The 25,068-nt window shown below is 44.8% G+C and overlaps 1 protein-coding gene across 1 annotated transcript; it reads left to right on the top strand.

Annotated features, from left to right (window-relative positions):
- Nucleotides 1–1,685: 1,685 nt before the first annotated feature.
- On the top strand, nucleotides 1,686–23,739 carry LOC102791853 (dapper homolog 1-like). Its single transcript, XM_006806763.3, has 3 exons — nucleotides 1,686–2,129; nucleotides 12,599–12,725; nucleotides 20,320–23,739. Exons 1-3 carry the CDS (start codon nucleotides 1,857–1,859, stop codon nucleotides 21,909–21,911), a joined length of 1,992 nt encoding a protein of 663 aa, XP_006806826.2. The 5' UTR covers nucleotides 1,686–1,856; the 3' UTR covers nucleotides 21,912–23,739.
- Nucleotides 23,740–25,068: the final 1,329 nt, after the last annotated feature.

Below are 25,068 nucleotides of genomic sequence, written 5' to 3'. Positions count from 1 at the left end.
AGTTTAAGATTAGGGAGTTGAAACCCCCCTCATTCATATGGCAGGTACAACAAGCAAAATCTTAGTCTAGGTTTGTGGTTATTCCAAATGAATCTATTAAAGATACTGTTGAACTTATCAGAAAAGAGGCAGAGGAAGTGACTGAAACGGTGCTTGTTAAAACACTGGCTTTGGGATTTGTATAAAAAGTTTAACCCATCTGAGAAAATTATTTCCACATCCATCCATTCTTGGGAGAACATTAGATAAATATGACCATTCTATTCTGTCAAAGACCTGACGAGCATCGAGTGATAATAAAGCTGTATCTTTAGCATCAAATTTCTCATGGACCCTTCTTATGTTGTGAAACCCTTTACGTTCTGGTACAAAACCATTTTAATCATTATGAACTAAATGTGCGATACTAATCTTCTTGCTAAAACTTTACAAAGTATTTCAGTGTCCAAACCCGTCTGACTTATTGGTCTACATGATGAGGTTTCAAAGTAACCATTGCCTGTCTCAGAGTGAGAGCCTCATTTTGATATGCTTCTTCATACATGTTAAAAGCAATTATTAAATAAAAGGAATTAAGCCATGGCTTTCTGCCATCAATTAAAATACAGTGAAAATAACAGTGAATAAAGTTTGACAGGTTAGAGTGAAATGGCAATCATATCAAGTCAAGACAAAGTAAACTTTATTGTCATCTCTGCTATATCCAGTGCAGCAGACAGAGAGATGAGACGACAAGGCTCTGCTTACATCAGTGCAAAGCAAGCTAATAAATAGATATAAAAATGAGACAAAAATACATAAATATACGCTTGAGAGTTACAAGAGTTACTTATATATTTCACCTGTAATATTCTGAATATTTATAATTGAGCTAGTCGTATACATTTAGAGCTTTTTCTTATATTTTGTCAACGTTGTAATATGTTGTATTATTCAATTTAGTTCAGTCTGTTACTGTTATTGCCCTGGAGCCACGGTAACCACATCTTTTCCTGAGATATTACAAAGGTGAGACGCTGCCCTGCTTTATTTGGGACTACACAGCATTTTATATCCCAGCCTTTTGGACCACATATTGAGACACAGAAATACACGCACAAGAACAAACTCGTTTGATTATCTGTGTATGCATGAATCTATAATACGTGCCAGACAGAATACGAGCTGTATTAACAGTAAACAGTAATATTACTAAGAAGGCGATCCAAAGTCACACCGCAGTGTGGCGCTGCAGCTAGCGCTGTCACAGCAAGAAACTTTATAGCTCCATGTCTGCTGTGGATATCTGTGGGGCATTTGCGTGTTCTCCGTCTGCCTGCGTGTATTTGCTCTAAATATTCGCCCTTTTCCCACAGTCCAAAGTCCTGCAAATTTGAGCTGATGGCTCTTCACTAAGCTAGACAAAGTGCTTACAGTTTATACCAAAGGCCTGCCTCCAGATGTTTTGGGTGTGCAAAACTAGTGCGGCGTACACAACCTCATCATCGTCCTAAAATACACTGGAATACTCACAGGAATACATCGCAGTAATATAACGTGTTTATGTCTTTTCTTTATCTTGGAGTGTCGTTTTTATTTGGAATGAGGCATTCACTGAGCAGTATGAGACTAAGTTGTGGTTGTGCAGGATTCCCAGCAGCATTCCTGTAGGCTCCGCCAACAGCTGTCCAAGTGAGACTGTCCGGCAGAGCGCAGGCTAGAGGAGGGGAATGGGACCGAGTGCTAAAGCAGTGAGTTCATCGGGACAAACACACAACGGATACCGGTCCACAACAGGTATTCGAAGAATCTGAAGAGACGGACAGACTTTTAGGGAATTCATTCAGCTTGATTTTTTAGGAAAACGGTTTTCTGTGATGTCTTTCCAAGACCTTCGAGACTCTTTTGAAACGTTCTCGCAATACATGAAAACGGGGCGCAGTCGGAATAAAGAGCGATTGCAAGCCAGCCTGGCCGGGTTATGTGAGCTGGAGCTTCTCAAACAGAGACAGGAAAGCAGGGTGCTGTGCGCTCTTGGGATCAAGGACCCTTCGTCAACCGGGGGCCCGGATTGGGGAGCTCTATGCTCGGAACTTTGTGCTACGGACGCCCCGAAAGGGAAGGAAAGCTATGGTCTCAATCTCCACCATGTAAGTCCTATTTGTCCCAGCTTATTAGCCAAATTTATATTAAAGTTAGTATTAGTTAGTAGTATGTGATGTGATAGCCAGCTAGTTTAAATTTCAGTTGATCCGTTTTCCAAAAGTTCGCATACGAAGACAGCTGATCCCATACATAAGAGTGTGTGTGTGTGTGTGTGTGTGTGGGGGGGGGGGGGGGGGGGGGGGGGGGTTGTAGAAGTGTGTAGCGCTAATACCCATGGCTCGTTTCTTAGCATTTACTTGCGCTGACTTGTAGGGATTAATTGGCTTTGAAATCGCTTCTTGCTTTTACATTACGATGGTAACTATAACGAACTTTCAGTATGCGAAAAGTGTCGGTGGCTGCTCTTTGTGTGGGGTTAGTGCATGAAAACGTGGAGAGCCAGGCATACTTTACCATCTTTGGTCAGTTTGGGGAGCTTCATTACATTATCCATTTTATGCTGAACACGGTGGCTTATCCAGAGATCTGTCTGTTGAGTTTGAATCATTTCTCACATGAAGACTGAGGTCAATATTTTGGCATTACACCAAACCATCTTTGACTCTTTAAAATGAATTCCACGAATCAACAGCAGATAAGAAGTTGCTCTGTGGCCTCGGGATGCAGTTCGGATTCTCATTCAAATACCAACGATGTTTCTTTTATAGATTTATATCATTCTAAATTATACATTATGCTATATATTGCAGCACAATGTAGCACTGGATAATCATTTACAGTTTTGGAATTTAATACACCATTATTATCTCCAAGGATGCTGCACTTTGTCTTGGTTTTCACTTCCAGAAATAAAGATGCAATTAAAAAATGTAACCATGTCAACAACAGTTTGTAGTTTGAAGTATAAGACACTGTTTTTCACATTATAAAGAGCCATATTCATTCTGTGCAAATTTGAAACTCTTACTGAAACGAGGTAACATGTGAAAGACAAGTAGCTGCCATTTCTATCGATAAATCTAGTGTGCGCTTAAAACACGAGTGAGACAAATGTCCTCCTGTAAAAGGATGCAGCAGATGAGCTGCTGACTGTGACAGTGACGTGCTACATGGTGAATGGTGGAGTTTGTCCGACTCGGGATAAATAGTTTAAATGTTACAACTATGCCATATAATTATTTTTATATGACTTTGCACAACACTAGGAACACTAGGAATACAGGGATTGATTGTAAAGAAACAAATAGTTCCATCTCGTGACTTTCTCTCTATCTGGAGAATTTAGAAAGTCCAAACTACTCTTAAGGTTGCACACAACACTCTTCCCTAACCCCAAGAGAAGATATTGTGACTTGAACATTTGCCTCTTTGTTTTTCTTTGTGTTTTTTATGTAGCTCATCGGTTAATTCCTAAACCATGACACGTAATGCAGTGGCACTATGGCTTCATATTGGTTTCATATATAATTTGGACTGGTTGGGACTTATAGAGGTTAATACTGAAATTAGTCATTCACCCCTTGCTCCCTTGTATTTGTTTATGTGTGTGGCAGGACTGGAAAAAAGGGACAAAAAGGCCTTATGTCTGCAATGTGGGAACAAAGACAACTAGACTGAGAAAAAAATGATGCGTATGCATGAAGAGAGGGTATCTGTGTTTATTAGTGAGGAGTTGCTGACAGCCATGTGACAGCTGACAGCAGGTGGGGAAACAGAGCAACCTTCACAGTGGCCTCCAGTGTGTAAAGAGATTAATGAGAGGGCATGAGGCAATGAGAATGCATAATGTGTAGTGTGTCTGTGTGAATGCACTCTGGATTATCTAGCAACTATGTTAATCATATCAGAGTCGTGTCTAGGAACGAGAAGAAGTGCATTCAATTTAGTTACTTACATTCAAAAAGTGTGGCCTTTGTGGGAATGTCTACATATAAGTTTTTATAGTTAGTATGTTAAAACGACAGCACAAATGTACAATCTCCAGTCCAGGCTTTTTTCATCTGTGTATCGTCAAGCCAAATGTAAACATTCTCAATATCTCATATATTTTAATATGTGTGTTTTGTCTACATTTCACACCAAATAGGGTTGCTCAAACACAGCAGCACGTCTCTGCTGGTGTGGTTGGAATGGAGGGGTGGGGTGCATTGATCTGACTAATCACTTATGTGAAGTTTCAAAATCAAAAAGTAATAGCTGTGCAGTTTCTGCAGTGTAATCACACTACAAGCTAGCTGCTTGAAACACAAGTCCTGTAAGTCACGATTCCCACCAGCATAGAGCGATATCTATTTATTATCCAGGGTCAACATACAATTTACACTGTAGGCAATGTTCCCTCTAATGTTTCACGTGTCTGAGCGAACACACAAACTCCCTGAGCGGACACTTGGACCACTGTGAGCGACAGCAGACGTGTGCACTGTGGTCACGCCAGCATCCAATCCATCAAAGTTACATGTTTATTAAAATAATAATAATAATTACAGCATTTATGTTAGACTACTTTTAATTAACTGCTTTAGCCCACTTACAATGAAAATTAAAAATAATCTTGTTCATGACCTGTGTAGTATGTTAACACTATTGGAAGTAAAAATAACTCGAACTCCAATTTTGAAAAACAACAACAACTTTTTTATTTCTTTATAAAGCTCTGACTGTATTAAGAGTCTGTGGTCTGGGAGAGAGTCTGTAACTCTGTCTGCAACATACAGTAAATAATGACCAATGTTGGGCAATTAATGATATAGTTACTTCTTCAAAAAAGTTACTGAGTTTTGCAAACAACAAAGTTTTTTGCAGCTGTTTACCTAAAAATGCAGCCAAGACGTTTTTTAAATAAACATTTCAAACTATTTACAGAACAATCAGCTGTTCTGCATCAAATCTGATGCCACACAAATTATTTGTGCCACTCCAAAAAATAATTTCTGTCCACTATGAGATGAAGGAGAACAACAGCCTGATACCTGCAGGCCTGACAGCAGCAGATGTGTCACTGCTGTAACACCTGTAACACTCAGCAGTCGCCTCATTGTTCTGACACACACAACACAACTATTGACTACACTACACACTAACTACACACTAACTACACACCAACTACACACCAACTACACACCAACTACACACCAACTACACACTAACAACACACTAACTACACACTAACTACACACTAACTACACAAGATTTGTGCTAAACGTCTCAAATCTCTCAAACACGCCGTCACTCCTGAAACTTCCCCCTCCCTAAACAACTAAATGTCATGCTGCCATATCATTTTTTAATTGGTCGATGATACATTTTTCCACCAATAGGAAAGGGTGGGGGGGGGGGGTTTGTCTTTTGTTTTTGCTCACAGGCTAAAGAGCGTTTTCCTTATAAAACGCCGTTTTTACCGTTTCTTCCTGCAGTAAATATAAACAACGACAGTATTCAGGAAGAAAAACAAACATTGCAGATATTTTATCATAACTCTGGTTTTACTGGCTGATCAACACAATTTAAAAACTGGTATAAAGTCCACACTTTTCCCGTCAGTTGTTCGTCTGTCCTGCTCACATCTCCAATGGTTGTACACGTTGTCATTAACGTGGCTTCACTCCACATCAGCCGCTTTGCTAAAACACCGGTGTCGGCACATAAGGACGCTGTCAGAGCCTGTCAGCGACGTTGATTAGCTGCGTATATACGAATGTGAATCGCGTGATTGGCTGGAATATGGGATAAGGTGGCATCGTTCTGATCCCATACAGGAGCAGCCAGTCACTGACTAACACTGCAGAACATGATTGTTAACGTATTTATTTTCATTTCAATTCAGGTTTGATTTTTTTCTGTGCGCATAGACCGAGCCAGCAGTGCACAGCTCAGAGGGAACATTGACTGTAGGGCTGCGAATTACTTGGCACCGCTGCGTTTGACATTAATTGTGTCATTGAGCAGAGTTTACCCTGAAGAATGTAGATAGTGCTAACTTGTAGTGGTTGCAGATCCTAAGGTACCAGTTATATTTTAAGTGTAATAAATATAAGTTGAGAGAAGGACAACCGCTGCCTAAGAGAAAACCTGTAGTGATCCCGTACATGTCAGGAGTATCGGAGCAGCTGAGACACATTTTTTCTAAACACGGCGTCTCTGTGGCTTTTAAACCCCAAAACACACTGCACCAAAAACTGGTCCACCCCAAGGATCGGGTCCCCGACACAAACAGAGTAACATAGTGTACGCTGTTAAGTGCAGGAGGATTGGCAGGATTTCTACATTGGGGAAACCAAACAACCTCTGGCTACAACACAGAAGAGCCTCGTCAGGCCAGGACTCTGCAGTCTGTTTACACCTACAGGCCAGTGGACACTCTTTCAGTGATGATGATGTAACATCCTGGACAGGGAGGAACGCTGGTTTGAGGGCGGAGTCAAGGAGGCCATTTACGTGAAAAGGGAAAGACCATCTCTGAATGGAGGAGGGGCCTAAGGGTACATCTGTCACCATCTTACATGCTGTGATTGCAGCCATTCCCCAACTCTCTGTGAATGGGACTCATGGTTATTGATCAGTGGCTGTTGATCAATGATCATGAGAATTTACATATTGATGATTATAAACTGACCTCCCAGCCCATTGTTCCTTCAGTGTGCTGGTTTCAGTCATTATGCAAATGTCCTGTTTATAAGGTTGAAACCTGCAGTCAGCTGAGACTGAAGACGTCACCTGATGATGACGAAATGTTTCTCCTACAAAACGTTACGTCCAGATGAACAGAATCAACTTTTGGAGATATCAGGTGTATCAGTAGAGCAACCAGTATGGCATTTTTCTGGCCCTTCAGACAATAATTCTGATTGTTACATACAACATGTAACACTTGTTACAGCCCTAGCAGGGCCTCCTCCTGAAGTTGCCATTGTGGGCGTGTCCTACCGTGTCTCCTGCCTTAGGTGACACCTTTTTCTTTTGTACAGCTGTCTCCCATCAGCAATTAAAGGTATTTAAGGCCAGAGTCAGGTGAGCTCTGGTGCCAGAGAGCCATGGTGGTGTTTGCAGCTAGTGAGCTGTGTTCGGTGATTGTTTACTCCTGCTCTTCGGAGAGGATTGTTTGGTGACTAAACTCTTTTTTTAACTTATTTTTCAGTTTACTGACCGATGCCTGAGTTTTTTTTTTTTTTTTTTAAAAATGGTGATAGCAGCTTGTCCGTCTCTTTTAGTTGAGTTATTAATAGAAGCTTTAATAAAACTCTTTAATTTAACCCTTTTGCCTCCCTGCCTCCTTTTTCGACCCGGACACTTTTTGTTACTTTCCCCCATTGCCTGGACCCTTTTAGGGGAACGTAACACACTTATGACACAAAGTAACTGCAAATATATTTGCCATCAACTATTTACTTTTACTCAAGGTCACAAGGGCGTGTCCACATCTGTTCCTTCTGTGTCTGAATTAGTAGAATTAATTTACATCCTAATATTTAATGAACCCTGGGCTTGCTTTCATACCATGTAATTGGGAAGAGACATGTTGCTAGTGAAAGTCTTCACAGTGAGATCTAGGGTTAGAATTAGTAAGTTGAAAACACAAGATCATGACCTCTGATTTTTCACTAAAATTTGATGAAAGTCATGACTATGAGGAAAAGCAGCTGTTCGTAGTACTCATGTATGTGCATGTGCATACAACCTCATGCAAACGCACCATAAACACATGCAACATAATCAAGTAACCATATTTTGCACATACAGCACAGGTTTAAACATTAATTAGCTTGAATTTGAACCTTTTAGATCACTTTAGTGAGAAATTACTAGTGCTACCCAATTTTTACACATAAGGTTTTGTCATGCTTTTTTGCCCAGCGTCCCTGTTGCCCTGTCTCTTTTTGACTTTAAGAATAGAGAACCCAAATTATGCAGTATGTATTTATAGAACATATTAAGTTATCGACATTCTCGACTTGAATGACTGGGGACGTTGATAGACATCGTTAGCACATTCATGTCTAAAAACTAAGCATAACCAACCACTTTTAGCAGCAATAACATAAAGTAATAGTTTTCTATATGACTTTATTGGTCCCTCACATCACTGTGGAGAAATTTGGCAAGATATCAATAATAAATAATTGTTAAATGCAGAGTGGTTTGTAAACACGTAGTGAGTGAAAATAGAAGAAGAAGTTTTAAGCCTACAGGTAGAGTGTTTCTGTCTCTGAACCTGAACTGGGAGCAGAAGTCTCTGCCTCTCATTCTACTTTTCAATACCCCAGCAACAGCAAGTAAGCCTGCAGTGTGAGAGTGAAGTGCTCTAATGGGGTGATACGGTCCCAGTTTACTAAGATAAGGTCTTTAAGATAAGCTGGGGCTTGAGCATTCAAGACTTGTAAATGATGAGCAGGATTTTAAATTTGATTCTGGATTTAAGAGAAAAGCCGGTATAGGAGAAATCTGCTCTCTCTTTCTAGTCCCTGATAGTATTCTTGGTGCAGCATTTTGGATCAGCTGAAGGACCTTCTGTCTTCCTTCTGATGATGCTGCCTAAGGGAAGCATGCATGTAAACAGAATTTGTCCTAGCACTGAACTCCATAATTAACCTCAGGGTGTGAAGAGGACTCTCCATTTACATGAACAAACTGGTGTTAGATACCTACAGCATGCTCCAATCTCTGTAATTAAATATTATGGTCAGCAGTTAAGTGGCTGAGAGGGTTCCTTCCCCCCTTCTCTTAGCTTGAGTCTTTGTGACTGGACAACAGATCTCAGTGACTTTTAAGGAATATAAGGAGTTAAGAGATCAGCAAGATCTGCTGAAGTAAACAAATTAAGGGATTTAAAACATATAATAAAATCTTAAAATCAGTCCAAAACCATTCAGAGAGACCAGTGAGCAGTGGCATTTTAGAGCATTTGAAGGTGTGAAAGAGAAGTGTCATGTCTTCAGTCCTGTTCCTGTTAATGTTTAACAGAATTTAAGATCATCCAGTCTTCAATGTGACTGAGACATTTTCACAATCGTTTTAGTGAAGTGTCATTATTTTCTTTCAGGGGCAGGTAGATTTGGGAATCATCAGCATAACAGTGGAAATAGATGCTCAAGTGCAAGTTACCAAGGCAAGAATTGAGAATCCTGTGGTCACCTGTGTCAAACAAAACCAAAAGATGAAAAAAGAAGTAAGTAGCTAAAGCGACTATTAAAAACGAATCTAAGAACAGATTCTGTGCTGTGAAAATCCTTCAAACAAACTTGCATACCTCAATAATCCCACAAATGTCTGGTAAGAACAGGAGCTGACAAAGAACCGCTTTATTTGAAATAAAAGGGAGATTAAAGATTGGGTGAAAATCTACTGAGATGACTTTTTGTATTCAGAGGACCCACCAATGCTTGTTTAAAATAAGAAATTACCAAACCAGAAACTAGATTTCTGTTTATGATTAACTGAATACAAGGTCTGATTGTGTTCCTCCCTCAATAAACCACCAGAACAATATGGGAAGGACAGTTTTCTTAAGGTAGGGGGACACATTCAAATCTGCTAAACACTACAGAGCCGATAACAACAACAGAAGATGTTTGCAATAATCCACACAAAAGTGGAGAAATTTACATCCAAAGGACCAGGACGTCCTCCTGAAATGTTGGGGTTTATAACAAAGGTGACAGCCTCAGGTGGTATAAATGCACTGCAAGAATAGGAAAGACTCCGTTTACTGCCAGCATTATTATTATTAGGGCCTCTATTTATAGTGAAAGCTAAATTAACTATAAACTTTAGAATTCAAAAATTGCATTTTGCGGCCTACAGTGGCATACTGGCTAAATGTTTTCTCCCTGTGAATAAACCATGTTTCTTATAGCTGAACAAGTGAACTGCATGTTCACTTGTTCAGCTATAAGGTACCTGTTATTGTACATGGCGTAGCTTAATTGTGATAGTAAGTGTCACGTTTTAGTTAATGTACCCAGGCGCAGACCGGGAATCTTTGCAGAGTTAACAATCAGTTTATTTACACAACGACACCTGGTGATACTATTTACAACGTGCTGGAGGGAGGGGAGGGGAGGGGGGTCCAGGGTCCCGGGGTATGTGAGGGGAAAGACGGGAATCAGACGCACTCCAAAGGCTCTCTCTCTTCACTCCCCACACTGGGGAAACACAAATCCACTCACTCGTCCACACAGAAACAGGCAGGCAGGGAAAGGTCCGGGGTGGATCTGCACACAGAGACGGGGGTTAATGACGAACAGACGGAAACAACTTTACGGAGTTTAACTCACTAATGGTTGAGAGACTGACGCTGATAGCTCAACGATCCAGCGACGAGTGACCCAGTGCTGCCGTCTTAAATCGGCCTTGCAATCATCCCGATAGGTAGCAGGTGCGTGGGCCAGGGGCGGGAGCCCATAATGAGCACCGCCCCGGCAGGTGAGAGAGAGAGAGAGAGAGAGAGAGAGAGAGAGAAAACATGTTGCCTAATACAGGATCAGCTGGTGAGGCACAGGGACCATGACAGTAAGTGTTTGTGGGTGTAGCTGTCTGTTAATGTCTTGGTCACTGCTCTGTCTGTTTCTACCTACTCTCATCCCGGGAACGACTAGAAAGTATTTTTGCATCTGTTCACACAGTTGTGCAGTTAGGGAGTAGTTGTATGAGATTCCAAGAGATTCCTATGACTTCATTTAAAAGTATGTATGATGTCAACTTCAACAGATTATTAAATTATTACATTTACTTATATTATTAATGATTATAGGGTCCCTTGGGGGCAATGTTCTCTCTAAGCTGCGCGCTGCTGACTCGCTCTCTGCGCACAGAAAATCTGCGTTGCGCACAGAAAAGAAATCTAACCTGAATTGAGATTAAAATAAATACGTTAACAATTCTGTTTTGCAGTGTTAGTCAGTGAGTGACTGGCTGCTCCGGTATGTGATTAGAGCGATGCCGCCTTATCCCATAGTTCAGCCTATGATGCGATTCACATTCGTATATACGCAGCTAATCAACGTGGTTGACAGGCTATGACAGCGTCCTTATGTGCCGGTGTTTTAGCAAAGCGGCTGATGTAGAGTGAAGCCACGTTAATGACAATGTGTACAACCATTGGAGATGTGAGCAGGACAGACGAACAACTGACGGACAAAGTGTGGACTTTATACCAGTTTTTAAATTGTATTGATCGGCCACGTAAAACCAGAGTTATGATAAAATATCTGCAATGTTTGTTTTTCTTCCTGAATACTGTCGTTGTTTATATTTACTGCAGGAAGAGACGGTAAAAACTGCGTTTCATAAGGAAAACGCTCGAAGGCCTGTGAGGAAAAACCACACCAAAAACACCCCGCCCTTTCCTATTGGTGGAAAAATGTACCATGTCGACCAATCAAAAAATGATATGGCAACATGACATTTAGTTGTTTAGGGAGGGGGAAGTTTTAGGAGTGACGGCGTGTTTGAGATGTGAGAGATTTGCGACGTTTAGCACAAATCTTGTGTAGTTCGTGTGTAGTTAGCGTGTAGTTAGTGTGTAGTGTAGTCAGTAGTTGTGTTGTGTGTGTCAGAACATTGAGGCGACTGCTGAGTGATACAGGTGTTACAGCAGTGACACATCTGCTGCTGTCAGGCCTGCAGGTATCAGGCTGTTGTTCTCCTTCATCTCATAGTGGACAGAAATTATTTTTTGGAGTGGCACAAATAATTTGTGTGGCATCAGATTTGATGCAGAACAGCTGATTGTTCTGTAAATAGTTTGAAATGTTTATTTAAAAAACGTCTTGGCTGCATTTTTAGGTAAACAGCTGCAAAAAACGTTGTTTGTAACTCAGTAACTTTTTTGAAGAAGTAACTATATAATTAATTGCCCAACATTGGTCATTATTTACTGTATTTGCAGACAGAGTTACAGACTCTCTCCCAGACCACAGACTCATAATACAAGTCAGAGCTTTATGAAAAAAAAGAAAGGAAAGAAAGTTGTGTTTTCAAATTTGGAGTTCAAGTTATTTTTCCTTCCAATAGTGTTAACATACTACAGGTCATGAACAAGATTTATTTAATTTTCATTGTAAGTGGGCTAAAGCAGTTAATTAAAAGTAGTCTAACATAAATGCTGTAATTAGATTACTTTAATAAACATGTAACTTGGATGATTGGATGCTGGCGTGACCACAGTGCACACGTCTGATGTTGCTCACAGTGGTCCAAGTGTCCGCTCAGGGAGTTTGTGTGTTCACTCAGACACATGAAACATTAGAGGGAACATTGCTTGGGGGTTGCATCAAGAAGGGTGTTCAGCGTAAAACTAGCAAAGTAAACATGTAGAGCTGCTGTGGCAGCCCAAAGCCATGAATGCCAAAGCCACTGTTACATTTAATATACACCACGGCAAAGAGTAGCCTCTGTATAGGAAGAAAATGTGACATAAAATGTGAACACAAATAGAAGCACACAGCATTGGAGTGAATGTTCAGTCTTTGATGATTTTTTTGACAATTTGAATTTCTTTCTGTGTGTATTACAGAGCAGTCTGCAGTTTACTCCCTGGGGTTTAAGCACATCTTTAGAAGAGCAGGTGGCAGAGCTGAAGGTGGACTGTGAAGTCAAATCATCAGATTCCACTAATCTGGATGCCAGCCAACTCATTTCAGGTAAAATTCAGGGCAGGGATAGCTCAGTAGGTAGAGTGGTGGCCCCATGGTTCAATCCACTGAACAGCTACCCTGAGGTACCCCTGAGCAAGGTACCGTCCCTACACACTGCTCCCCGGGTGCCCAATGGCTGCCCACTGCTTCACTGAGTGAATGAGTTATATGCAGAGGGGAATTTCCCCAATAAAGGGGATCAATAAAGTATACATTATTACATTGAAAGGCTCACAAATCTCTATTATATGATCCAGAACTGGAAACTAAGTTTGAAAAATACAATCATTTGTGTAAGTTTTAAAATCATATTTATTTATTTTCATTTATTGACAGTTTAGGAGTGAAGAATAGACAGAAAAGAGAGGGAGGGGGAAAGACATGCAGCAAGGGTCACAGGTCAAATTCAAACTGGGGCTGTTGCCAGTATGGCTTATGTTCCAGTATGGAATTATGGCTACATTTTTCCATGTGTTTGAATTACTTTGTATTTGTGTGTGGATTACTCACAAAAGCATGCATTTGTGAGTAATTGAGATCTATCATGGGAGCATGAAATTCTATTAATGTCAAAAGTTCCACACGGGAAAGAAATCAACAGCACAGTGTGCTAATTCAACAAGTGTAGAGCTCAACAGCTACGCGTGCAAATAAGCCATGTTGCATGCGACAGTGTCTGCTTTGTGAACACTGCAACAGATGCACACTCCTGCAGTAACTCCCTGCTCTTGAATCCTGCACGCACCAATCAACTGAATTTAGACTTTTCGGACAGCAGCGCCCAAACGAAGAGAAACCTCTAGTTTAGCATTAAAGTAATCCAGTAACAGCTGTCAGCTGTCACGAACGGGCGGACTACGCACGGTAATTCGGCGTGCCTGTGTGGCGTGCTGGTTAGACCCAAACGCGGGGAAGGCTAGCGATGGGTAGGAACAGACACGCAGTTAATCTAGTAACGGTCAGTGCACGAAGCGTGGCTTCGGACTGGCGTTACAGAAAAAGAATCGAGAGGAAAAACACTCACGGTTGCTGAATCAGAAGGACACTGACGTCGGCAAAGAGTTGGAGCTTCTGACATGAGGAGAACGATGTCTGAGCGGCGAACAGGTGGGTGGCGTCTCCCTTTTAAACCCGGCCCCGTGATCAGCTGGCGATCAGCTGATCACCGGCTGACAGGACCCCTCCCCCGACGACGGGCACCCGACGGTCCAGGACGGCGGCGACGGAAATCGGAGATGAGGGAGGGATCCAAGATGAAGCGGGACGGCACCCAGGAGCGCTCCTCAGGACCGTAGCCAGCCCAGTCCACCAGACACTGGACCCCCCGACCCCGGGGACGGGAATCCAAGATCCGCCGGACAGCGTAGACAGGACCCCCATCGACGAACCTGGGCGGGGGCGGGGCCGGGGAGGGGGGCGCCAGCGAGGAAGTAACGCGCCGCTTAAGCTGCGAGACGTGGAACACCGGATGGACCTTCATGGCGGGCGGAAGCCGGAGACGGTAAGTCACGGGGTTGAGCCGGGCAGTGATCTCGTATGGACCAACGAACCTGGGAGTGAGCTTCTTGGACTCGGTGTGGAGCCTCAGGTGCCTCGTGGAGAGCCAGACGCGATCCCCAGGCTGAAAAGGATGACCCGGGCGATGGCGGCGACGATGCTGCCTGGCGTACAGAGCGTTGGCTCGGGTAATGGCCGCCCGCGCCTTGATCCAGGCCTGACGACAGCGGCGGACCATCTGTTCAGCAGCAGGAACGTCGACCTCCACCTCCTGATGGCCGAAGATAGGAGGATGGAAACCATAACAGGTTTCAAAGGGCGAGAGACCGGTGGCAGAAGAGACGTGGAGGTTATGTGACAGCTCAGCCCACAGCAGGTAACGAGGCCAAAGCGACGGTTGGGCAGAGACGAAGCACCTCAAGAAGCGCCCCAGCTGTTGGTTGGTCCGTTCAACCTGCCCATTGGTCTGCGGGTGATAGCCGGACGAGAGGCTGGGAGAGGCTCCAATCAGGCGGCAAAAGGCTTTCCAGAACCTGGCGGTGAACTGGGGCCCCTGGTCGGAGACGATGTCCTTGGGGAACCCGTGAAGCCGGACGACATGGTCCAAGAAGAGCTCGGCCGTCCGTTTGGCAGAAGGGAGACCAGCCAGGGCGACCAGGTGCACTGCCTTCGAAAACCGGTCTACAAAGGTGAGGATGGTGTCAAGACCGCCCACGGATGGGAGGCCGGTGACAAAGTCAAGGCCGACATGGGACCAGGGACGTCTCGGCACAGGGAGAGGGTGAAGGTCGCCAGTGGGAGGCTGAGTGGAGGACTTGGCCCGAGCACAGGTGTCACAGGCGGAAACGAATTCACGGACGTCCCGGGCCATGGAGGACCACCAGAAGGCACGACGGAGGAGTTGCAGGGTCCTGTCCGGCCCCGGGTGGCCAGAGAGCGGGGAGGAGTGAGCCCAGAGCAAGGCCTCCTGACGGCACCGGGAAGGTACGTAGAGCCTCCCAGCAGGGGTGTCAGGCGGAGGCGGTTCGGCGGTCAGGGCATCCCGGATAGAGTCCTCCAGGGGCCACCGAAGGGGGGCAGCGAAGCACTGAGAAGGTAGGATAGGTCCAGGGTCTGACGTGAGGCCGTCCTGGGCGAACTGTCTGGAGAGAGCGTCTGCCTTAGCGTTCTTGGAACCAGGGCGGTAGGCGAGGTGGAAATTGTAAGGCTCAAAGAACAGGGCCCAACGGGCCTGCCTTGGGTTGAGCTGCTTGGCAGACCGAATATGGATTAGGTTCTGGTGATCAGTCCAGATCAGAAACGGGTCTTTCGTCCCCAGGAGCCAATGCCGCCACTCTTCTAAGGCCCACTTGATGGCCAGGAGTTCTCGGTCCCCGACTCCGTACCGGTGCTGCGTGGGCGAGAACTTCCTCGAGAAATAGCAGCATGGGTGAAGTTTTCCATCCGGACCATGTTGAGAGAGGACGGCGCCAGCGCCGACATCGGAGGCGTCCACCTCCACCACAAAGTCTCTGGCAGGATCAGGGTGGAGCAGGACGGGGGCCGTGGTGAACCGGTGGATGAGGTCGCGGAATGCCCGTTCTGCGCCTGGGGGGAGGCAGAAGGGCTTAGGCAGGTTAGCTGGTTTGGTGAGGGATGTCAGTGGGGCGACAACGGTGCTGAAATTCCGAATAAAACGCCGATAGAAATTGGCAAAGCCCAGGAAGCTCTGTAGCTGCTTAAGGCTGGAGGGCTGAGGCCACTGGGTCACGGCTTGGAGTTTTTGCGGGTCCATGGTCAGGCCATCAGAGGAGATGGTGAAGCCTAGGAAGGAGGTGGACCGCTGATGAAAAGCACACTTCTCCAGTTTGCAGAACAGCTGGTACTCGAGCAGCCTGCTCAGCACGGCCCTCACATGGCGAACATGGTCCACTTCGGTGCGGGAGTAGATCAAGATGTCATCCAGATAAGCAAACACCCACCGGCCTAGCATATCCCGCAAGACGTCGTTGATTAGATGTTGGAAGACAGCAGGGCTATTGCAGAGGCCGAAGGGCATCACCAGGTACTCCCAGTGCCCGTGAGGGGTGATGAAGGCCGTCTTCCATTCATCCCCTTCCCTGATGCGCACCAAATTGTAGGCGCTGCGTAGGTCCAGTTTGGTGAAGACGCAGGCCTGGGAGAGGGAATCGAGGGCGGTGGATAGCAGAGGAAGGGGATGGCGGTTCTTGACGGTGACTTTATTCAAGCCCCGATAGTCTATACAGGGGCGGAGCCCGCCATCTTTCTTTTTGACGAAGAAGAATCCAGCAGCAGCAGGAGAAGTAGAAGGGCGAATAAACCCCTGTTGGAGAGCCTCAGCGACGTACTCCTCCATGGCCTTATTCTCTGCGGGAGACAGAGAGAACAGGCGACCACGAGGAGGGACCGCTCCCGGGAGGAGCTCAATGGTCATGTCGTAGGAGCGATGAGGCGGTAGAGTAGAGGCTCGCCTCTTACTGAAGACCTCAGACAGGTCATGGTAAGCCGGAGGGACCTTATCCAGATCAGTGGGCTCCGGGGGTGAGGCCTCTTCTGACTCCGGGTCCTTATTGGTCCGAGAGAGAAGGCAGCGGCGCGGACACTGGGGACCCCAATCCAGGACCTGGCAGGAAGACCAGGAGATGTGGGGGTCGTGTTGACGGAACCAGGGGTATCCAAGGATGAGAGGAGAGGTAGTGGCCGAGACTACAAGGAACCGGATCTCCTCCTGATGATCCCCAATAGACATGTGAACCGGCTGGGTCTGGAACTGGATCGGGTAGGGTTGGAGGGGTCGCCCATCGACTGAGGTCACCGGGAGAAATCGATCGACAGGAGTTAACGGAATGCGTAGTCGGGAGGCTAGTGTTTGGTCGATGAAGTTCTCAGCGGCTCCGGTGTCCAGGAGGGCTTCAGAGGAGAACTGGCGGTGTTTCAGGTGGAATGTTACTGGTAACAGAAAACGAGAGGGGCCAGAGGAGTGTGAAGGGCCAGGTGGGGCTCCCCTGCAGCCTACCTGGCGTCGTCGTTTCCCGGACGTAGCGGGCACTGGGGACGGCGGTGTCGAGCTGATCCACAGTAGGCGCAGAGGCCCTCTCGCCAGCGTCTCTCTCTCTCTCCCTTAGGGAGTCCACCCAGCTGCATGGGCTCCTCGCTGGATGCGCTGCGTGAGCTAGCAGCAGCTCCTTCAGAGGGGGGAGGAGACTGCGAAGACGTGGCCCTCTGAGGCTGGAAGGGGTTGAAGGCCCGGGGGGTGTGGCGAGGCCGCGACATCACTCGTTGGTCGATCTTCAGAGCGAGGTCCACGGCCTCATCCAAAGTTTTGGGGGCCTCACGGCCGGTCATCTCGTCTCGGATGTAACCAGCCAGTCCCTCCAGAAAAATGGAGCGTAGAGAGGCGTCACCCCACTTCAGCTTAGCGGCCAGGGTACGGAATTGGGAAGCAAAGTGACAGACAGGTCGACTGCCTTGGCGTAAATGAAGCAGCTGTGACTCCACTTCCACTTCACTGCTAGGGGGGACAAATGTCTTTTTTAATTCCTCCACGAACAGGGCATAATCATTGCAAGCTGCAGATTTGTTGTTGTAGAGGGCCGCGGCCCATTCCTGAGCCTGACCAGACAAGAGAGAAGTCAGCATTGCCACTTTTGCACGGGCGGTGGCATATTTAGTGGGCTGACATTCAAACAGCATGTCTAAAGTGGCAAGCAACCCATCAGGCCGGCCATCGACTCCATTCCACTTATCTGGTAGTCCGATCCGGGGCTCCGCGCTCACCGGCGCTGGCTGGCGTTGCAGCTTGGTGACGGAAGTGGACAGCTGGAGGAGATTCTCGGTGAGGGACTCCATCTTCGTGCTCATCCGATCTACCACACCGCGAAGATATATCACTTCGGCTTTCAGCCGTTCGAATTCCGCTGGGTCTATTCGGGGCTCAGACATCCTGTCACGAACGGGCGGACTACGCACGGTAATTCGGCGTGCCTGTGTGGCGTGCTGGTTAGACCCAAACGCGGGGAAGGCTAGCGATGGGTAGGAACAGACACGCAGTTAATCTAGTAACGGTCAGTGCACGAAGCGTGGCTTCGGACTGGCGTTACAGAAAAAGAATCGAGAGGAAAAACACTCACGGTTGCTGAATCAGAAGGACACTGACGTCGGCAAAGAGTTGGAGCTTCTGACATGAGGAGAACGATGTCTGAGCGGCGAACAGGTGGGTGGCGTCTCCCTTTTAAACCCGGCCCCGTGATCAGCTGGCAATCAGCTGATCACCGGCTGACATCAGCGTTTCCACTGCTACACAGAAAACAATACGTGCTGACAGTTAATTTGGCTAACTTCATTTTCCAAAATGTAAATAAATATGGTTTTTAACAGAGCTCAATGTTTCTGCCACAAACTGAAGTACACTGGTCCATCAAGTGACCAATCACATTAGTACCCCGCTTCCTTTGGGCTCCGCCCTTCAAACACTTAAAGGTCAGTTTTTTCCAATGAGCATCTCCAAAACTGCAGCTCTTGTGGGACTGTTTACCAGTACTGACACCTCAGTAACAGTAATAGTGGTGATCCAGTGACAGCGACAGCCAAGGCTCATTGATGCATGTGGGGAGCAATGGCTGGGCCGTGTGCTTTGATCCAACACACAACGTACAGTAGCTCACATTGCAGAAAGAAGTTCATGCTGGTTCTGATAGAAAGGTGTCAGAATCACAGTGCATCACAGATGTTTGCTGTTTTGGCAGCAACACAGGGACCAACACAACATAATTGGCAGCTGGTCATTAGGCCTAATCTGTGTAAGTACCACAGTTTACTTTTAACGAAGAAAGAATGATTTTACAGGTCTTGTTTGTTATATGTATGAGACTAGTAGACTCACAACCATGACTGGAAAATAGATGCGAAGAGAATTACTAGTGTGCAAAAGCATAATCAGTAATATCAATAGCAATCTAAGAATATGCTATAATCTCACACCATCCTCTTCAACTAAGCCAAAAACAGATATTGTAGTGGAGGTATCAGAAATACACTGCACTGATTAATGGGTCTCACACTTTGGGAACCTCTGCATTGATCTATAATTGATAAATATATTTGTTGGTGTGTATGATGGAGGAAGGACGAGCTATCCACAGGAAGCATTTTGATAAAAATGACCAGGCTTGTGAAGTTGAACAGCTCTAGTTGTTCAGGTTTTTATTTATGGATTTGTAAAATCGATTTACATACATTCAGACTGTTTTGTATTTGTCGTCGGACTGAAGCACAAGTTTGCAAGTATTCAAAATGACTCATTGCAAACATTTGTAAATCTTAGCTTGTGTTTGTGGATCATGTCATTTGTGAGCCCTTTCAGACAAGTTTAACCCCAAAGTGATGAAGAAATTTGTTCCTAGAAACTGATGGACTGTTGTTAAAAGGAGAACACAGCCCTGTCCCATTTGTCGAGTGTTGCTGCCATCAACTTCAAAATGACCTCTTTTCTATTTTCTATTATGAATAAAATATAGATTTATAAGATTCTGTTTTTAATTTACATTTGACATACATGCCAACTTTTCTTAGAACTGTAATTTTATCACATTTTCAAAAGCAGTTCAGTTTCACATCTATAACAACGAGCGACAGACAGTAGCCGATGTTTTATCGGTTTTCTAATAATTCCACTCTTGTGGAAAGTTGCCTTTTTCAAGTTACTGCACATAAAAGGTGTCATATCCTAGGTCTAACCCTAGCCTTTCTTGACACCTGAAAATTTAGCTTATGGCTGTAAAATAAAGACAAAACATTGGTGTAGACATGTTTAATGGTTATCACACTGACGTTTTATTTTAAATCCTTGCAGTTTAAGCACATGGAAGAGTCTAGGCATATTATTCCTCTAATAAGGTTAATAGATTATTGAGTGAAAACTACTGTATTGTTTGTGTATCTGTACCACATAAATGTGGTTTCAATTATAAGTGCCACACTGGTCCATAGTTTTTCATTTTTATCTGCAATGGTCAAGATTCATAATTACAGGTAAATGTTCATTAAAGTGAGAACTGACATCAGAATGATCATATGTATTGCCTCTGCTTTTTACTTTTGTTAGGGAAAGCCCATGTAACCAAGGAAAATGGATCTTCTGAAATGAATTGCTACCCCGTCACCTCATGTTCCCTCTCAGCCCCCGAGGGGAGTGGTGAGAAAGAGACAAAAAAAACATATATGCCCGCCCTGACAAGACATGCCATCGTTACCGGTGCTTTAGGGAAATTGAAAGAAGTTGACCCCAGTCTGTATGATTATCAACAAACCCAAAAGGTTGAGACTTACATATTTGGAGTGATTCAACGACGAACTCTACCCACACGACCCTCAAAGCCTCGTACGAGCCTGGCACATGATGCCCGAGTTGTTAATGTGGTAAGGCAGAGTAGTTTGTGCCAAAAGGATGAGCAACATTTACCAAAACAGGAGTTGGCTCAAGAGATCATTGCACCCTCCCAGTGGTCAGAAGGAATTGCTTCAGAGGCTGGCCATAACCTAGATCAGGAGCAGTACCTTAGGATAGGGCCTACTGAAGATCCCCCACTCCCATATCATCTTCAGCAAAAGGGGCTTTATACCAAACCCAGGCAAGCCTCCATGACGCTGCTTGACTATCCACATGGTAAAGATGTCCAACCAGACTCCAGCACTACTGAGCCGGACTTATCCCAACGTCTCCCCAAGTACCAGTCCCCTCCAGCAGCAGCAGCAAAGTCTACTCAACCATCTTCTCCCGAAGATCATCTGGTCAGTGCCGAGTATATTCCAGGTCAGCCTTGTCGGACCTCCAACCGAGCTTATGCACATCACCACACCAACCACCACAAAGGTCCTGGGGTGTCCAAATCCAACCGATGTGCATATTCTCCAGAAAGACTCTATCATCAGGAGCAGCAACCCACGGCTTTTCATATCCAACCCCCAAGGTACAGAGGAGGCCCAAAGAAATGTCGATCAAATGAAGACAGAAGTGGTGCCAGCAGAAAGCCAGGGAAGAAGGCGTGCAGGTCTCAGTCAGAGAATAGCTTACAAAGGTTCCCAGAGCGCAAGTTTAATACAGTCGAGAGGGATGGTAGTGGAAGTGGGAACGCTGGAAGGGGAAGCCGCGGTAATCAACCCAGAAGCAAAAAGCAGCAACAAAGTAGCGGTAGCTACAGGCGCTCGCTGTCCACTTTGGAGCTCAGCCAAGATGAAGCTGATCAGCCAGCTGTGACAATACCTGTGCAAAGCAACCAAAACTGCTGTCTTAGGCGCACACGTAAACCCCGTCCTCCACACGCATCATATGCTTACCCCACAACCTCGCACCATTTCCACCATCATCAGCACATGGAGTTTCAGTTGGAAAGGGACCAAACGCAACTGTGTCAGGCCACCGATGATTATTCTCACGCAGGTCAGGTAGAGTCTGAGTCGAGCATGAGTGAGGCTGACTCTCCAGATTCCAGCTCATTGTCCAGTGATTCAGATGAAAGTGGGGGTCTGGTTTGGCCACAGCAATTACCCCCAAGACTTTCCCTCCCGTCAACACTTGCTCCATCTGGAGCACCTCTGCAGCCTAAGGCTTTTGTCAAGATAAAGGCCTCACATGCACTTAAAAAGAAGATCTTGCGCTTCCGTACAGGTTCACTGAAAGTAATGACCACTGTATGAAGTGAAACGAATGCCAAAGTGAAGTAGTATGAGATGCAGTCCTTGAGTTTATGTGATGACATATTACATGGAAATGCTAATGAACTGATTTTGGACATGAATGGGTTTTAGTCTCAACAAGCAATGAAGGAAATGGCTGTCACTCTACGCATCTATGCATCTCCAATCTCTGTTTCAAAAGTAAGATGTAGAAATGACATTTTCCATGATAGTAGAAGTCTTAAATAGATGACTCACGCTAAAAAGGTCCTTGTCTTTGTTCAGATAAGTCCTGAAACACTGTCACGCATGCACATGTATATCATATTTCAAACCATGTATATCTTCATTTGAATTACCCTGACACAAATGAAAACGATAAGGGGCCTAATGTTGTTGTATAAATCACAACACTACAGGCTGTGTGTCTGTAGTGTGAAATTCACAACACTACTCATCTTAAGGCACAACATACCAACAAGGTTTCACTAGATTCAAAGGTTTTGGTGAGCTTGCTGTCTGAATGTGCCTACTTTTACTCACCCAAAATGGTGCTATGTGTAAATCAAAAGCACGTGTGAGCAAAGCTTAAGTACATTAATATTAATTTGTTTTATTTAATATATTTGCATTGTTTAGTATGTCGTATGAAAGTAAGTCATTCATTTATAGGTATGTAGATGAGCACAGGCTATTAGAACGACTGCAGCATTTAAATAAAGTCATTGCCAATCGTATTTAAATGTATTTGGCAAATAACTTGACCCCAGTTCAGTCACAGAGGCAGACTAATAGTAGACCAGTGACTCTGTCTTTATTGCCTGTTTATCATTTTACACATTTACAATAATTTTTAACATTAAGTTTTGTTGCTATCTTCAACCACCGTGTGACTCTGATGTCTCTGATATCTAAGGCTTAATATTCTCTTTCAAGTGTGTAATGTCAGCTTTACAATAAGTTGGATTTAAAAATAGCAGATTATTTGAAATCAATCACCATAAAAATGAAATAATAAATGCTTTTATTGTGACAATGACTCAGCACACACACAGGCAGCTTTGCAGGGTGAGTGTCCATTTATTCACAATGTTTACAACGCCACAGCACTGAGCACTGTCTCCAGTCCCAGCAGGCTACTCAAACGGGGAGATTGCTCAGACAATCAGTCCCAGCTGCCCTGGAAAACTGAGCTTTCTAACGTTAAATCAAACCGTGCTCTTTTCCCAAACATAGCCAAATAACTTTGGTGCCTATGAACCAAACAAAGGTCAGCGGCTCTCTTCAAAGCAATTTTGTGATCAAGACAGGAATAAAGTAAAAAGGTGTGGTTATTATTTTATGTTCTTTATCTTACCAAACAAAGTGCCTTTAGGTGGCTGCTATATAAATAAAATAAAATTGAACTGATATTTGTGTGTGTGTGTGTGTGTGTGACCAAAGGGGGATTTCTATGGGCTGGGCTGTTTTATGACTTTAGGATTTAGCTGTTTCAGTTAACTGAAGGGGAGAGGAGGGGTGCAGAGGAGAAAACATGTCAACACAGCAGCAAAAGAAAAACTTGCAGCCACATTTGACAATATTTAACACTGAGTCAGAAATCAGTCGATTTCAGCTTTTTTGTGCTATGCTACAGTCCGTTTATAGCTTTTTCTCCATTCCTTCATTCCTCCATCTGGTAGTAGTTAGAAACAGAGCCCTCCCTTCTGGCCAAGAACCGAGAGTATTTCCTGCGTAGTTGGTGGTGGGACAGAGAGGCATAGAGCCTGCAGAGGAAACCCAGAAAGAGAAACAGAGGCACAGTTAGAGAGTGGGAGGAGGGTGAACGAGGGCCTCGTGCACATACATCTGGCTTTCATTACCCAGACAGAGAAGGTGATGGTAAGTGAGGGCAGACAGACAGAGGGGCTTGTATATGTGCCACTTTTGGAGATACTGTACATTTCTCTCTTATTTTGATGTTTTTCTGACTTTCACTAAGTTTATCCACATTTCAAAAGCTTGGAACCGACTTTCTAAACCTGCCTTCACTGTAAACAGAACAGCAAGAAGGCGTGGCTCATTGTTTTTGCTGTTATTTTAACTTTTTTCTGTTTGTAAAAACATGAATCTTGGTGCTCTGGGCCTTCAGTGTAAAGCTCGTGGACTAGTCGAGTCAGCCAAGTCCTGAGGGAATGACAGAGCCATCAGAAGAGTAGTCAAAGAGCAAAAGGTTCAAAGAATTTAAAAAAATAAGAGCACACAGAGAAAATGGTTTGGTGTGAATGTTTAATCCCCCTCTAACAGTTTCTCCCCAGGGACACAATACAACTGATATTTGGACGCCATGTTTAAAATGCAGTCAGTCCAAAAAACATAATTATGTTAAACTCAGTTACTCAGGATTGATGGTTTAGCAGGAAATCTCCACCATGGCTGTGTCCTATCTGCAAAACCCTTTGAAAACCTACGACATAACCCAACGTGAGTCTCCCAAAATATGTGCATCAGAGCAACAGACCCCCCCTCAAAAGCACAGAGAGAGCACAACTCCCCACAAAGGCCAAGAGCTAAACTAAAACACTGATGTTTAATGCTCATTTTTTTTTATTGATTTTTATTTATAGTGTGTGAGTTTGTAAAACTTTATCCATTCATTGTTATGTCGTAGGGCAGGGGTGGGCAACTCCAGGCCTCGAGGGCCGGCATCCCTGCAGGTTTTAGATGTGTCCTTGAACCAACACAGCTGATTTAAATGGCTAAATTAGCTCCTCAACATGTCCTGAAGTTCTCCAGAGGCCTGGTAACAAACTTATCATCTGATTCAGGTGTGTTGACCCAAGGTGAGATCTAAAACCTGCAGGACACCGGCCCTCGAGGCCTGCAGTTGGACAAAGTCTCTGCACTCCTGTCCCTTTAACCTTCCTCTTGTGTTAGCTTTCTGTTATCATCTCTTATGTCAGGGGTAGGCAACTCCAGGCCTCGAGTGCCAGTGTCCTGCAGGTTTTAGATCTCACCCTGGGTTAACACACCTGAATCAAATGATTAGTTCATTACCAGGCCTCTGGAGAGCTTCAGAAATGCTGAGGAGTCATTTAGCCCTTTAAATCAGCTGTGATGGATCATGGACACATCTAAAACCTGCAGGACACTCGAGGCCTGGAGTTGCCTACCCCTGTTTTATGTTAACGGGTCGGTT

This window comes from Neolamprologus brichardi, chromosome 10, assembly GCF_056152115.1.
Source record: "Neolamprologus brichardi isolate AB-2024 chromosome 10, ASM5615211v1, whole genome shotgun sequence".
Classification (NCBI taxonomy): domain Eukaryota; kingdom Metazoa; phylum Chordata; class Actinopteri; order Cichliformes; family Cichlidae; genus Neolamprologus; species Neolamprologus brichardi.
This window is presented reverse-complemented; position numbering and strand designations above follow the sequence as displayed.